This window comes from Colossoma macropomum, unplaced genomic scaffold (assembly GCF_904425465.1).
Source record: "Colossoma macropomum unplaced genomic scaffold, Colossoma_macropomum, whole genome shotgun sequence".
NCBI lineage: Eukaryota > Metazoa > Chordata > Actinopteri > Characiformes > Serrasalmidae > Colossoma > Colossoma macropomum.
Window position 1 is genome coordinate 14342941 of NW_023494802.1, and position 15324 is coordinate 14358264.

A 15324-nucleotide genomic window follows, 5' to 3' on the forward strand; every position below is an offset into this window, starting at 1 on the left:
GCGTTTCTTTCATCCGGACCTGACCGAGTAGACCCTCCTGTCCACTTCCAACAGCCCGAATGCGTCTTTAACACCCTGTATCCGCCGAGTCGTTCTTAGTTTAAACGCTGTTGTTCGATTAGCTCAAAGCTAGCGAGCTCTGGCCCTGACGCGGTGGAGCAGCTCGCTGCTCTGCTAGCCGCATTAGCCGGCAGGCTAACGTCAAACTAAAGGTGTTTTTGGTCGTTTCATTTGGACATTTTCGCTTCAGCGCGCTGACAGTCGTGGTTTCCTGACCTAATAACGGTTTTATTAGTAAACGCGACTGATTATCGCTTAGAGTTGCACATTAATATTAACACTGAAGGGTCTGAGCTTTTGGACCAATCATGTAAGAATACGTACTGTTTTAGTAGCTAAAGTTGTTAGCATCGTTAGGTTCCGCAGATGAGGCGATTAGCTCGATTTGCTAGCGCTAACCTCGAGTTGTCCCGCCGTGGTAAACTTTTATCTCGGAATATAATATAATATAAGTTCTGGTTTGGGTTGTGTAGTCGGTTTAGCTTGGTCCTACCTACGTGTTGTCGTTCATTGATCGATTGAAGTCCCTGTTATTGACCCCTGATTGAATTGAAGAAGGTAGCTAGCCTTGAAGTGTTTTCACCAGACGAAGCCAAAATACTTTAAAATGATTAGAAATTTATAATTATTATGTGTGTAAATGACTGTAAATAGTGACAAGCCACGTTGTCAGGACACCGTAGGTCAGTAAGTCCTAGGTGCTGGCTTCAAAGTCCAGTTGAATGAGATCTTTGTGAGTTTGCCTTGGCGTGTATTGGGAGCTCGAAAAGTCCTTCAGGCACTTTCACCTCTGCATTCTGCGTTATTTATTTATGAACTTAACGAAAAGCTGTAGAGGTGGAAGGATCTTATTTCCTGGTGCTCTCTAATCATTGTTCTGGAATTTCCACTGTTTCAGAGCAACACAAACCCAAAGTTCAGAACACACCCACAGGGCCAGACCACTTATAGGGTCCGTCTGTTTCGATAGATTCATCTGCATGCAAAAGTTTGATAAACTAAATGAACCAACTAATGGCTGACAGGCTTACTCTCCTACTTTCCATGTTGGTTCAGTATGACAGCGAGTGAATTTCATTGCCACAGCAGATCTGTTTGCACAGCCGATTCCCGGATTCACTGCATTAGACTTAGCTTATGCACACAGTCCACCTCTTCAGTGATGACTTTGCTTTTGATGGAAAATTGCAGAATTAGGCTACAGATATGAAATGTGACCTACTAATAAAGCGGAATATGAGACAGAAAGGTTTAAACAACAGTCCTGAAATAATCTGTCCTTTCTAGGAAGTGATATTAAACAGTTCACTACGATTTAATTTGACTTCTTTAAAATTGTCAGACTCTTATGAAATGAAAGAGCAAGAATGGTCCTCAGTTCACAGAAAAATACATGTTTTCATTCCCAAGAGTCTCATCAGAATGCCAAGTACTACCATAGACCATAAAGGGGATATACTGGTATACTAGGGGGAAGTCTAAAGCAGCAACCTAGCTTTTTTTTTCTAGTAGATTTTTAATGCTGTATATTGGACTCTAAAATATTTCTGGATGCCATGATATGCTCATTTTTCATGCTCAGTTATTCTCATGACGAAGACAAAATTACAATCTATCTAAAACTGATGAAGTGTTCATGGTTATTAATTTATTAGCATGCCAAATTTACCTATGCTGTCAAAACTCGATCTGCATTGGCGTAGAGGCCTAGTTCATTGATATCTATTACTTAATATCCCTATAAATTGATGTTAAAGCCAAACATGTTATTATGCTGTGTAAAGTACATTCTGCTGTACTGCATGTTGAAACTGTGAAAACCAATCTAATGTCAAACTGGTTTAATCAGTGATGGATTTTCGGCATTGAGAGTAAGTGCTACTTTGAACACTGTCAGTCAGAGATCAAGCCACTCCTGGGCTGCACAACGTCCTGAATGGAGATTCTCCATAGATAGGAAAATGTAGGTCCCGGGCTGGTATTCACAAAGCCTCTCAGAGCAGCAGTGTGGATCACTCCTGCTCTGAAGGTTTGTGAATGTTACCTGGACTGACCTTTAGTCTTATAGTTAGGATGATCGTAAAGTTGTAATGATTTTGTGAAGCTACATTTTTAAGAATGCTGACTAATTTTAAATGGTTTAACTTGAAATTTTCTTTGCAAGCGTGATGTGTCTTTTTCACACGGATCAGTAAAGTTAATAGAAAATTGGAGGGTACAATTACATACAGTAGGTTTGCTCTGAAATTGTACATTCTTGCGAAATGTGATATTGCCTAAGCATCCTGTTGCATGTAGATGAGTATCTGAAAACGAGTATGAAAATAAACCTGGGGTGCATTGTTTCAGCTTAAGAAAGAACAATGTTTGCACTCGTTGTCGTAGTGTGTTTAGCTTACAAACGGCTTGATAATTGTCTGGTGAATTGAACAAGGTGCATGAGAGCAAATACAAATCTGTGCAGTACTGTTGGCCTTCCAGACTGAAACGGTGTGTCCTGATATAAGCTCAAGAGACCTACAGTGCTTGTGGCATTTAAATTTCAGATGTAAAGAGTTGAGGAAAAACATGAACATTTTGGACTGCGCTCAATTAACAGGGAGGCCCAGTTTGTGCTGCCCATTGTAATTTTTTCTGTTGATGTCTAAAAATACCCCTCACACACATCAGTCACTCCTCTCTAGTGCAATCAGTAAGGTTAAAAACTATCTTACAGTTTCCCAGGGTCATTTTTTGCTGTAAGCAATATAAGCAGGGGTTATTACATTGACATTACCAGTATGTGACAGTATGTGAAACTTTGGTCTTAAATTTCATTAAAAAAAATAGCATTTAAATCAACTTTTTAAAAGTATTGATGATGCCTGCAGACACCGTGGTTTAATAAACCTTTTCTTGAATGTGAAAATGAATGAATGAAGTATTGGTAAGGGTGGGTAGGATGTGGCTCCACCACCCCCCCCCCAATAAATTTTCAGAAGCTGCAGTTTCCCTATGTGCTGGTTTTTCTGCTGCTCATGTTTGTGTCCTTTTCCCTGCTTTAAGCTGAGCAAGCAACTTCATAGCCTCATTGGAAAGTGACACATTTTTCTTAGGGATGCCCAGTGATGCTGGAATTATCAATAATTCACAGATATTGGCTTAAAAAACTAATATCAGCTTGTTTAGATTTGACTGATATTTTCAATCAGTATTTGGTGACGTATTTATTGACCTCGAAAAGAGCAGAATGTGTAGATGCCAATGGGCTGCACTGCTTAAATGCCTGCATTTTATTCATTGTATTGTATTTGTAATCCTACAGAAGTGTTTTTTTCTTCTGTAATTCTACTTCTGGTGGATTTAGTCTCAATATCTGCACTTTATAAATGTTTATGTTTTGGTGTCTGCAGGGCTTGAAAAATATTGGATATCAGCATTAGCTCACAATTTCCACAGTGGTGCATACTTGTTTTTTCTTATGTGGTCATCACACTGTCTTTTATTTTTCACTTTTTTTATTCTATACTTTATACTTTACTCTGCTTAGAGCTCTAAGTGTTTTGAATTTGTCCGTGTGATATTAATGTAAATCCACATGGAAAAACCCAACCATAGACTTAAATGTAGGAGCAAATAACTGTACTCCAATTTGTTGTGTGCTCTTCTAATCTTACCACTCACTTGAATGTTTGCTGGTGGGGCAGGGTCAACTGAAGAACAAACCTAAAAGGATACAGCAGTGGAGAAGTGAGGAGTGTCATGCATTTCTAATTTCTGTTTTTTCCCCCTCCTACACTGTTTTTCAGAGGAGATTAAACTTGAGCTGGAAAAGCAAAAGTGAGTTCATTATTTTTTTCATTCCTTTCTACTTTTTCCGGGAAATATTTATTGTTAAGGCATTTATTAAAACGGATGTGAAAATGTTTACTGGGGCATAGGCTGCAGTTTTAATGCACAGATATAGTGATTGAGTAACAGCTAAATAGGCATTTGCTTTGGGTGCTGGCCTGGGGACAGTTTGTACAGCTGCAGCTTAGATTGAAAAATAATAAACAAGTTTTATACTCAGCAACATGTAATCATCCGTAAGACAGTGTTGAATTTTTTTTTTTTTTTTAGTTTGAATGTAACCATTTAAGTTATGTTTCGTTGTATTAGGGTTTAATATTTGTTAGTAATCTTAATATCTGAATCTACCAGGGATGGCACTGTAGTTCCACCAAAAGCCAATTACATCGAAGCAGACAAGTATGTCCTGCCCTTTGAGCTGGCATGCCAGTCAAAATGTCCACGTATCGTCAGTACGTCTCTGGACTGCTTACAGGTATCATATATTCACACAGCTAATTCAGTAATATCTCATATCACAGACTGGATTATTTTACAGGCGCTTGTAATTGTGCAATAATAATAATATAAATTTATAACCATGCGAGTCATAAACCTTTACGTTGTGCACTACAGAAACTCATTGCTTATGGCCACATTACGGGGAACGCGCCGGACAGCGGAGCGCCAGGGAAACGGCTGATTGACCGACTGGTGGAGACGATTTGCAACTGCTTTCAGGGTCCACAGACAGATGAGGGTGTGCAGCTACAGATCATCAAGGTGAGATAACTCTCAATTTTGTTTTGTTGATAGCTGGCCAGATGGACACTGTAGAGGCAGCTAGTGTCTGCCAGTGATGTGTTTACAAAGTAAAGAATTAAATGACATCACTGCTTTTTAAGGAGTGTGTATTGTTTTGCTCCATAAGTTGACAGAGATCATATTTACTAGTGTTACCTATTGCTCATGCAATCTTTACAGTTTAGTCCATAATTTGTATGTATATTGCCTATTGAGGTTCTGCACTGAATGTTTTCAGTTGTGCGTTCTTTTTCCTTACCAGCCATGAATTTGTATTTTGGGATTTTTCACAATGTATTTAAAATGTGTATTTCATGAAACACCTTATATTCTGGACTCTTTTGAAATGAAAGAGTTTGACGTGGTGTGTAAATATTGTTGTAGTTTCAAAACATATCATTTATTCAACACATGCTGTCCACATGTCAAAACTAAGCTGCAAGAATGGCCCACTTTGAATTCAGGGTTTTTGCGATGTCACTCAAACTGATGCATTTGCAGTCTAGCTCCTCCCATTCATGCTGAATTTATAAAATAAAATGAGCCTGTCAGTCTGATTTGCTTTTGAATGAGGAAATGCATGGCAGCCTCAGAACTGAGGCCACTTACATTCATCATGGTTAGAGGCATGATAACGAAAGCAGCCTGTTTCATTCTAAGGTATAAAGGACATGTAAAAATGCATCATTACTGTTTTTGGTACAAGAAAAATGTGGGACATGGGCCCTTTAAATCAGTGTCAATTTAATGAGCCTACCGAAACATACATTTGTAACCTCTAAAGTTTTTTCAGTTTCATAATGACTGTTGCTTGCTTTCTCAGGCTCTTCTGACTGCAGTGACGTCTCCCCACATAGAGATCCATGAGGGGACGATTCTGCTCACTGTGCGTACCTGCTACAACATCTACCTGGCCAGCCGCAACCTGATCAACCAGACCACAGCCAAGGCCACCCTGACTCAGATGCTGAATGTCATCTTTACACGCATGGAGAACCAGGCGGTCAGTATGAACTCCTGCTGTTCCCTGAGCTGGGAGGTGGATGCTTTGAATGGCTTTTTTATGTCTTTGGCATTCCAGGTTAAATATATCCACTTCAGTGTCTCAAGAAAAGTATTTAATTTTGTTTCTAGGCTCTGGAGGCTCAGGAGGCAGAGAAAGAGAGGCAGCGTCTGCAGGCCCCGAATCCTGTCACAGCACCCAGAAACCCCTCACCTGTCCCCCAGAACCCTTCCCCTACCCCAAACCGAGTATCTGGATCTCCGCGGTCTGGCCGTTCCCAGTCAGAGCAGAACGGTCCACCCTTGCCTTCTTCTAGCCCTACAGAACCCTCCTCCACATCCCCTGTTCCTCAAGACACCTCATCCATGCACAGAGAGGGGCCAGAGGGGCCAAAGACAGAGGATGGAGTGGCAACACAAGAACCGAATGTAATGGAAACCACACAACCAGGTAAGAAGCTCTGTTTCTTCTCGTCCTTATTTGAGCCCTGCAAAATGTACGGTAACTGCTGGTAAAGTAAATGACATGGTTATTGAAGTGCAAAGACATCATTTACATTCTTTGGGAGATGAGGATATTGGATTCATGTAAAAACGTATCATGTGCAAAACATTTAGTGGTATGTGTTATGAGTTATTGTTCATGTGGAAAATTCTGTCCTAATATTAGCAATATGCTCTGTTTTTAAAGATCCAGAGTCAGATCCCACTGTTCTCAAGCCACCAGAAGACAGGGAACCTGATGGAGAAGAGAGTCAGCTGGAAGCTGAGGCAGAGCAGGCCTCAGAGGCTCAGGAGGAGCCAGACAGTGGCCTGGGAGAGAGCTCTGTAGAGGGAGGTGAGAGGCACTCCAGCCTAAAGATTGAAACACATCAAAATAAATCTTTAAGTTGCATGCAAATATAATAGATAATAATGTTATAATGATGCAAATGTGTAAGTCTTTGGCTGAAAACTGAATTTGCAATGAAATGAAATTTAGCTGTACTGTTTCTAATTTGACAGGACTGGACCAGCATTCTGACTCCGAGTCCAAAGTAGCACCCCCTGTAGTCAGGGCAGATACTCAGCACATGAATGGAGTTGTGGATGACCGAGCCTCCGTGTCCTCCACAGATATTATGGTATGTTAAAACTAGCAGAATGTTTTTTGATTTAATTGCTTCTGTTTAAACAATTCCCAGGTTTCCTACAGATCCTTAAAAATCCCCATAAAATTTTAAAATATATTTTAAAAATTACAGTTCATAAATATCTAAATATGTGGGGTTTTTTTTCACCCAAATTATTAGATATTCATTTTGGGGATGTCCAGGCATATTTTTACAGATCAAGTATCGGCTAAAATATTCCCAATCCAAATCGCATCCTTTTGCGCTCTGTTTATTCCACTGTCATAAATGTTAACAGAAACTGACCTTCTCTACAACCTGCAGCAGTGAGGGTTTTTTTCAGAAGGTAATGAAGTCTAAATGTCTGCAGTGTTCTGGTTTTAAACCACCATTAGCAGAAACAGTGCATTCAAAACCAAAAGAATAGAACATACAGATCAAATCCTAGTATATTCATGATACTAAATATGGTTATTTTAAATAAGTAGTGTAATAAAACAAAGCTGTATGTTCAACACTCATATCAAAATTGAAGTGATTTTACTGTAGAACGTTAAATTAATTGTAGGTAAATAATCAGATCAGTTAATCAAATGTGAACATAAGCAAATATTAAACACACTATAAAATTATAATTTTAGAAGAGTAGGGCAATAAACACAACCTATTAGTCCAGAATGTCACTTTATGTGCGTACTATAAATTGAACTGCTTTACTGTAGCATTAAGTAGGCAGTTTAGGGCTGCTCGATTATGGCAAAAATCATAATCACGATTGTTTTGGTCAGTATTGAGATCAAGATTATTTAACACGATTACTCACTGACTTTGGAAACATCATGTATTTATTGGACTTTCTTTTTAACAGATTGAATTTCAAATGATTAAACAAATTGGTTTTATTGCCTTGTGGTGCAGACTAGAGGTGCGAAAATACAAAATATTCATGATACAATACTTATTACCATTTTTGCATCATGATACGATACGTTTTTGATGCATTTCTATTAATTTTTTTGAAAGTATTTTCTTAGAAGACAAAAAATATAAATAAAAGTGCAAGATGAATATTATATGTTGTACATAATGTGCATTTGGCAAGCACTTATTATGAACCATGATAACAGAAAGGTAAACAAAAACTATGTGGACTATCAGGCTACATCTCAGTCAGACATACAGTCATAATTTTTGTTTTTGTATATAAAGTGTGGGTCTTACCTTCTGGCTAAAATGAGTGCTTTTCTAACACAGCTCTGTCACTCCCAGCTAACTGTAGAATGCACAACTGGAATAGAGGTAGACTTTACACCTGGTTAGTTATTAGAAGCCCCCGTGTTGGAGTTACTTGTAGCTGATGCGACTCTCGTTTTCTCCTGACTCTGTTATTTGTGACTTTTGGGCGAGTCTTCATGGGTGAGTCTTCACAAATAAGTTGCCATATTTGAGGTATTAGCACAGATATTTGATCCTCGTGCATCATGGGCACACTGTGACCGTTCAGTCTACCACTGTCTGTTGCTGCCCATCACTTCTGCCCGGGAAACAAAGTGTGCCCAAACAGTAGATAAGCATGAGTTCACGTCACTTGATCCAGTTAAAGCTCATTTTCTCCACCTGCTATTTCAAACAGTTTGGCTAAGCAACCACCTAAGGTACAAAAAGTACACAGGGCAGATGTTAGTTTCTTATTCAAATTCTCCTCAGGCACTGGAGTGCAACTGCCATTTATAGTAGAACAGAAAGTTCAGGTAAAAGTAACATTCATGTTTCTAAAAAAAATTAGGACTATCATGCATTGTGTTTTGAAGAACTATAGAACCCATGTGTTTTATAGCTTGAAATCTGTATTTGATACACGGCTTGTATCATGTAACAAATCTTGCAGAGTTTTTGCTGTTGTTTCTCATCAGACTTGAAACTAAAGTGTTTCCAAACAGCTGAATTGATTTTACTTCTCTTGTTCACCAAAGGTTCTCTTTCCGTCATCTTAGCACAAGCTGAACTAAACATGTCACAGCCTGGCTAAGAGTGAGTTTGGGCTTTTACAGAGGGGGGCGAGAGCGTCATTGCAAAACAGAATGTGGCGTAGCAATCGTTTTATCAATTATCTTGTTTTCACAATCATTGGAAGCCAAAATTTCAATTGAAAGTAAAATTCGATTAATCACCCTGCACAAAGGCAGGGTAGCCTGGTCTTATCTAAATTGCACAGGCCTGGATAAATAAGTTAAAGACCCATGAGGGCTGGGCAGCATCACAATGTTAGCGTAACTAACTGTGTTGGGTATGTGACCCCTATAAATGCATGTTAATTTATTTTTTCATTTATTATTTTGGAAGAACATTTTAAAATGACCGAGCTTCATAATCTGGGGCTTGTGGTATATAATAGCATAATCAGGTTATCTAAATGGTTCTAGAAACAAACTTCTCATGTTAAATATTTGTTACAATGTGAAATGTGATAGTCATTTATTTGTTGTCATCCAGGGGGAAATGTATAGGCCTGCGCTGGTTGCATAAGGATAATAGTAAGTTGCCAGGAAAACGCAGTAAGGTGCGTTTTCCAATTGTGCTGTGTCCCACTATGCCATGATATGAGGCTATAACCTATTACTGACAGACAGCAGTGCAGTTATCGTAAGATCCACCACCATACAGTGGTACAAAACAATAGCAAGATTGCACATATGTTAACAAGAAACATAACCAGCATAAACCCAACTACCAGTGCAACACTGACTAATTAGGTGTCAATTATAATCGGTCAGCTGAGAGATGTACAGAACAAAAACAAAGAAAACAACACCAGAAAACTTTAAACTAAACCATAAAGCAACCTAAGCTAAAGTTTTTCTGTAACTCAGGCTGACATTTTTAAGGAGCAAATCTACTACATAAACTATTTGAAAACAAGCACCACCCAAACTTAATGTCGTACGTGAAAACTATGTGAAAAACATGATATATATATATATATATATATATATATATATATATATATATATATATATATATATATATATATATATATATATATAAATAATTAATTAATTTATTAATTAATTTTTTTCCTGTTTTATGGGAAAGTGTTTTACTGTTTATCTTTCGATATCGATAAAAACCGTGGATAAAATCTTTTTGTTAGCAGGACATTAGAGTGGATGGACTGGTTGATATGGAATGAGGGGCAATGTGCAAAGGACTTTAATAATGCCTTTAATAGAGAAACATCTGTTTTGTCTGATTTTATTTATTTTCTTTTACAAGCCTTTTCTGGTCACTTTCTGTTGCCAGTCAACACTGTCCACATGCCAGTCAACACTGCTGCATCGCTGCATGTTCTGTTGGTGTGATCCTTACATTGAATTTAAAATGTTGCAACTGCACATTTTAGAGGGTGAGTAAAATATAGAGTAAAGAAATCCAAAGACAGTTCTACAGTGAACCAGGCTGAGGCTCGAATCTTTAAAAGCCCAGACGACGTCCCTGGCTTCATGAGTGTCAGGATTTTGATCGGCTATAACAGAACAACAAAGCTTAGGTCAAATTAGTTATTGTTTTGCTGTGCCACTAATAAAGTTCCCACTGTGAGTCAAAACAGCTGTGTAGATTTTCTCATAATTGCTCATGGATGCCCCCTAGTGGATTGGGCCCCTGTGCATGGACCCATTATGGGATGTTCCAGGCCTGATTGTGCAGCAGTATTATCTATAGGGAATCGGACTCTGTGTTGGAAGATGTTTGATATTAAACAACTGTGATCAGAGGTGAAAAAACAATTTGGGACGTCCCTAATTAAACCGTAAAATGATGCCAACCCAAAATATCCAGGCGACAGCCATCCTGTGGTCACAACTGCTGACCACTGATGAGAGACTACTGGACAGAAGAACTAATAAAGTCAAACACATAAATAGACTTGTAAGGATCACACTCTCAAAACATATCATTTTATTACCAGTTGTTTTTAATAAAGTAAACATATATACATGCCATATTTGAGATTGCTATATAGACACCTTAAAAAGGGATGCGCCACCCCTGATTTCCACTTTGCCGGAATATACAAGAAGTTTTTTTGGTTAAAGCTTTAGTTTTCTGATTTGCCAAGGTCACATGTTATCTTGCTTTTTACAAAGTGCGCCTGTTATTGCACGTAGCTTGTAAGCCTTTTGAATTCCATCATCATGATAATTGAAGAACAAGTGCCAGTGCATTGTGTTGATTCATCAAAGTATTGTTTTAAGCATTTTAGTGTTTGATAATAAATACATTATTATTAATTATATAGAACAACATATAAAATGTAAGCTGATTTTGAGGAAATCCTTCCTTTGAAGTAGACAATAAATATTTTCTGTTAATAATTAGGGAAATAATGAAGGAAATAAAATTCTAAACAGTGATAATCATTAAATGTATTTTTATCAGTGGTGGGTAAAGAGATTTTAGAAACACTTGAATAATGTGGCGCTTGCGAAGACGTCTTGAATACACGTAATTAGACAGTCATGTTTTTGGTCTCCAACTGTGTGCAGGATGCGGAGGCGATGCAGAACATTCAGACAGCTGCCCGCTTCTCCCACATCCTGCAGAAAGATGCCTTCCTGGTGTTCCGTTCCCTCTGCAAACTCTCTATGAAGCCCCTGGCTGATGGCCCACCAGACCCCAAGTGAGACTTTAACCCTGCTGCTTTCTCAGTTATAGGTGCTTAAAGCCACAGTCCAGCACTTTATAACAATATCACAGTGCTGCAGGAAGATTTGAGTAGTTTAGCTGCATTATATAATTTTAGAAAAGGTGTAGGGAAGGACAGTAAAGACTTTGTGAGCTATAATGTAGTTTGACAAGTTCTGATGTTCGATAATAAATTCATTGTTTGCTAGATTGTTTCCTTGCTTTTGTCTAATAGTTCCACTTCAGCTGTTTGTGCATAATTATACTGCAGTAGTTGTTTGCCTGATAGAACTTGTGCTGTTACAAATTGTGCTACAGCTTAAGAACATGACAGAGCAGGCCTGGAGTATAGTTGTAGAGTTATGGGAGACGCATTTCAGCTCCAAGGCCCTTCATAAAGATCAGAAAGATCCTCAGAATCCTCAGATGTCAGATGAACATGGCTTTAATCAGTGTATTGTTCCATGCTTAATAATGTTATGAGCAGAATACTTGAGGGGACCAATAAATGGTGGCTTGCCTCTGTAGTGTCATTAAATCGGAAGCCTGCATGTGTTTGTTGCTTCAGGAGATTCAAATCTCTTTTTATGCCAAAATGGTTCCTCCTTAGACAACAAGGAACCAATAAGAGTCCTTGGGCAAGACTCCTAACACTACCTTCGCCTACCTGTGTAGATCACACTGTAAGTCGCTCTGGATAAGAGCGTCTGCCAAATGCCATAAATGTAAATGTAAAATGTAAACTCAATAAACTGAAAGCTTTTGAGTTGTTGTTTTCAGTAGTGCTGGTTTTGTTCCCCATCTCAGGTCTCATGAGCTTCGCTCTAAGGTGGTTTCCCTGCAGCTGCTCCTGTCGGTTCTTCAGGGAGCCGGTCCTGTGTTCCGAACACATGAGATGTTTGTGAATGCCATCAAGCAGTACCTGTGTGTGGCACTGTCTAAGAATGGTGTCTCCTCTGTTCCTGAAGTGTTTGAGCTCTCTCTGGCCATCTTCCTCACCCTGCTCTCTCATTTTAAAGTGCACCTAAAGATGCAGATTGAGGTAAAAACAGACTAAAGGTGGACGTCCTCTGTACTTCATCAGAAACTGATAGAATTTAACAAAACTTGAGTTTGATAATTGTAAAGAAGATGGCTTACATATAGTATATATTTGGTATATTTTGACTTCACCGTTTCTTCCTTTCAGGTGTTCTTCAGAGAGATTTTTCTCACCATTCTAGAAACATCATCTAGCTCCTTTGAGCACAAGTGGATGGTCATCCAGACACTGACTCGCATCTGTGCAGGTGCTGGCTCTTCCATTATATGTTTGTACTTTCCAAGAATACATATTATTCATGTCTGACGAATCTGAACAGTGTGATATCAAACATTTCTTGCTCTTCTCTTCTTACTCAGATGCCCAGTGTGTGGTGGATATCTATGTGAACTATGATTGTGACCTGAATGCAGCGAATATTTTTGAGCGGCTAGTGAATGACCTTTCAAAAATTGCTCAGGGTCGGAGTGGACAGGAGCTGGGCATGACTCCCTTGCAGGTATCCGCTCTCTGTGGTGTGCACTCACAGAAACATATCCAATTTTATGTAATTCTGCACAGACATTGTTCAGAATAAATTAATCATCTTGCTTCCATAAAGTTTCAAAATATTTTCAACTATTCTGGTACTCTTTATATCAGCATTCTTACTTGTGAATTGTAGTACTGACTGCTTTTCAGCCTGCCATCTTTTTGTCATGCCATCTTGTACTTTTCAGAGTGTACAGACAATTTAATGGCTGTTCCTTTTTTTTGTGGTGTATTAAGAACTTTTGGTCTTATTTTCTAGGAGCTGAGTTTGCGTAAGAAAGGCCTGGAGTGCCTGGTGTCCATTCTGAAATGCATGGTGGAGTGGAGCAAAGATCTCTATGTCAACCCTAACCTACAGACCAACCTAGGTGAGAGGACTGCAAATGTATGAAGTGTATGTCTTACCGTAATAGCAGTTATAGTAGTTGTAAAGGACTGTGGTGTATTTGTAGGTCAGGAGCATCAGGCTGACGGCGATGGAGCAGAGACAAAGCTTCCTGAACACCTATCCTCTCGCCGGGACAGCGTTAGCTCTCAGGACTCTGCTGTTTCCTCCAGCGTCCAGCCCAACCAGCCTGATCACCCCGAACAGTATGAGGTCATCAAACAGCAGAAAGAAATTATTGAGCATGGCATTGAGCTGTGAGTCTGTTTAACGTGTGTTTTGTTTTTTCTTCTTTAGACACTTTTCTCTCTTGCCTCTGCTAACATTGTTTTCTCCATGTGTTCTCAAAAGATTTAATAAAAAACCCAAGCGGGGAGTGCAATACTTGCAGGAACAAGGCATGCTGGGAACCTCTGCAGAGGACATTGCTCAGTTCCTGCACCAGGAGGAGAGACTAGACACAGTAGGTGCAATCAGTTCCTCTTTCTCTGATATCTCTCATCTTGACCTTCCCAGTGTCTCATTCCCCTCTCCTGCTTCCTCTATGCAGACTCAGGTTGGGGAATTCCTTGGTGAGAACACCAAGTTCAACAAGGAAGTGATGTACTGCTATGTGGACCAGCTGGACTTCTGTGGCAAAGACTTTGTGTCAGCACTGCGCACTTTCTTGGAGGGGTTCCGGTTGCCCGGAGAGGCACAGAAAATTGACCGGCTCATGGAGAAGTTTGCGGCTCGCTATCTGGAATGCAATCAGGGGTGAGTCCTGAGGAGGTTTGAGAGAGACTGCAATATACTTCCCTTCAGAGGTTTAAAATCAGTTGTTGCATAATAATTTTGTTCAATAATGACTTAAATATGCAATGCAGATTGTAATGTTAATAAGGTGTTTGTTCACCATTGCTTATTTGAAGGCAGTTATTGGCTAATAAATTACATACTGTAGTTGTCTATTTGCAGCAGTTTTCTTGACAGTCCTTTTTTGAAATACAAGGCATCCTGGATGTTAAATTTATTTTAACTTTTTTGTCGATGTTATACATTATGCTTATTATCTTCATAACAAATGGAATAATCTACGGCTGTGTTATTCTGCATACAGCTAAAGCGTCTTAATTTACTACATCGTACTGCAAATAACTTCTAAATCTTTGAAGTGGTATAATTCTAACATCATATTAGAATAGTTTAATACATGAACTTCCAAAAACAATTGATTGTATAGTATAGTATTGTATAGTCATTCCTTCCTGTGGACTCCTTCAGTCCTCTGACATTTTGCTGTTTGTTTCCAGGCAGACATTGTTTGCCAGTGCTGACACTGCCTATGTTCTGGCCTATTCAATCATCATGTTAACCACTGACCTGCACAGCCCCCAGGTAAGTCTGATGCACTTTTAAAGAAGATAAAAAGCCTTGCTGTTTGAGATTACAGGTCCTCACTACCTTCATTCTGATTCATCTGCTTGCCCTGCAACTCAAAATCAAGACCTTGCACAGAATTATATCTTAGTCCAGAAGCCAAATTTCTGCATTTTGTATTTGTTGCGTTTCCATCAAGTATTTTTTTCTTTTCTTACCAGGTGAAGAACAAAATGACAAAGGAGCAATACATTAAAATGAACCGTGGCATTAATGACAGTAAGGACCTGCCTGAGGAGTATCTCTCTTCCATTTATGACGAGATTGCAGGGAAGAAGATTGCCATGAAGGAGAGTAAAGAGTACTCAATCACCCCCAAGTCCAGCAAGCAAAGTAAGTACTATTGAGTCTGTCTACTTGATGAGTAGTTTGCTCAAAGCCTTAGTTTTAACATTCATTTTATTGTGTACTCTTTAACAGTGTTGTACTCTTTTGTTCATTTGAGTGTAAAGTGCATTGCTGTGTTGGACACTAAC

At 39.0% G+C, this 15324-nt stretch overlaps 1 protein-coding gene across 1 annotated transcript in view; it reads left to right on the top strand.

Moving 5' to 3' along the window:
* The window catches only part of arfgef2 (ADP-ribosylation factor guanine nucleotide-exchange factor 2 (brefeldin A-inhibited)), a 31255-nt gene that overhangs the window by 176 nt on the left and 15755 nt on the right, over positions 1-15324 (top strand). Inside the window, exons 2-18 of the mRNA XM_036590904.1 lie at positions 3849-3879; positions 4243-4366; positions 4507-4653; positions 5498-5677; positions 5809-6127; positions 6368-6514; positions 6682-6800; positions 11333-11466; positions 12279-12513; positions 12661-12760; positions 12873-13012; positions 13304-13412; positions 13497-13686; positions 13781-13892; positions 13980-14185; positions 14722-14806; positions 15010-15181. Of these exons, the coding sequence (XP_036446797.1) occupies positions 3849-3879; positions 4243-4366; positions 4507-4653; positions 5498-5677; positions 5809-6127; positions 6368-6514; positions 6682-6800; positions 11333-11466; positions 12279-12513; positions 12661-12760; positions 12873-13012; positions 13304-13412; positions 13497-13686; positions 13781-13892; positions 13980-14185; positions 14722-14806; positions 15010-15181 (2550 nt within the window). The remainder of the gene's footprint in view (positions 1-3848; positions 3880-4242; positions 4367-4506; positions 4654-5497; positions 5678-5808; positions 6128-6367; positions 6515-6681; positions 6801-11332; positions 11467-12278; positions 12514-12660; positions 12761-12872; positions 13013-13303; positions 13413-13496; positions 13687-13780; positions 13893-13979; positions 14186-14721; positions 14807-15009; positions 15182-15324) is intronic.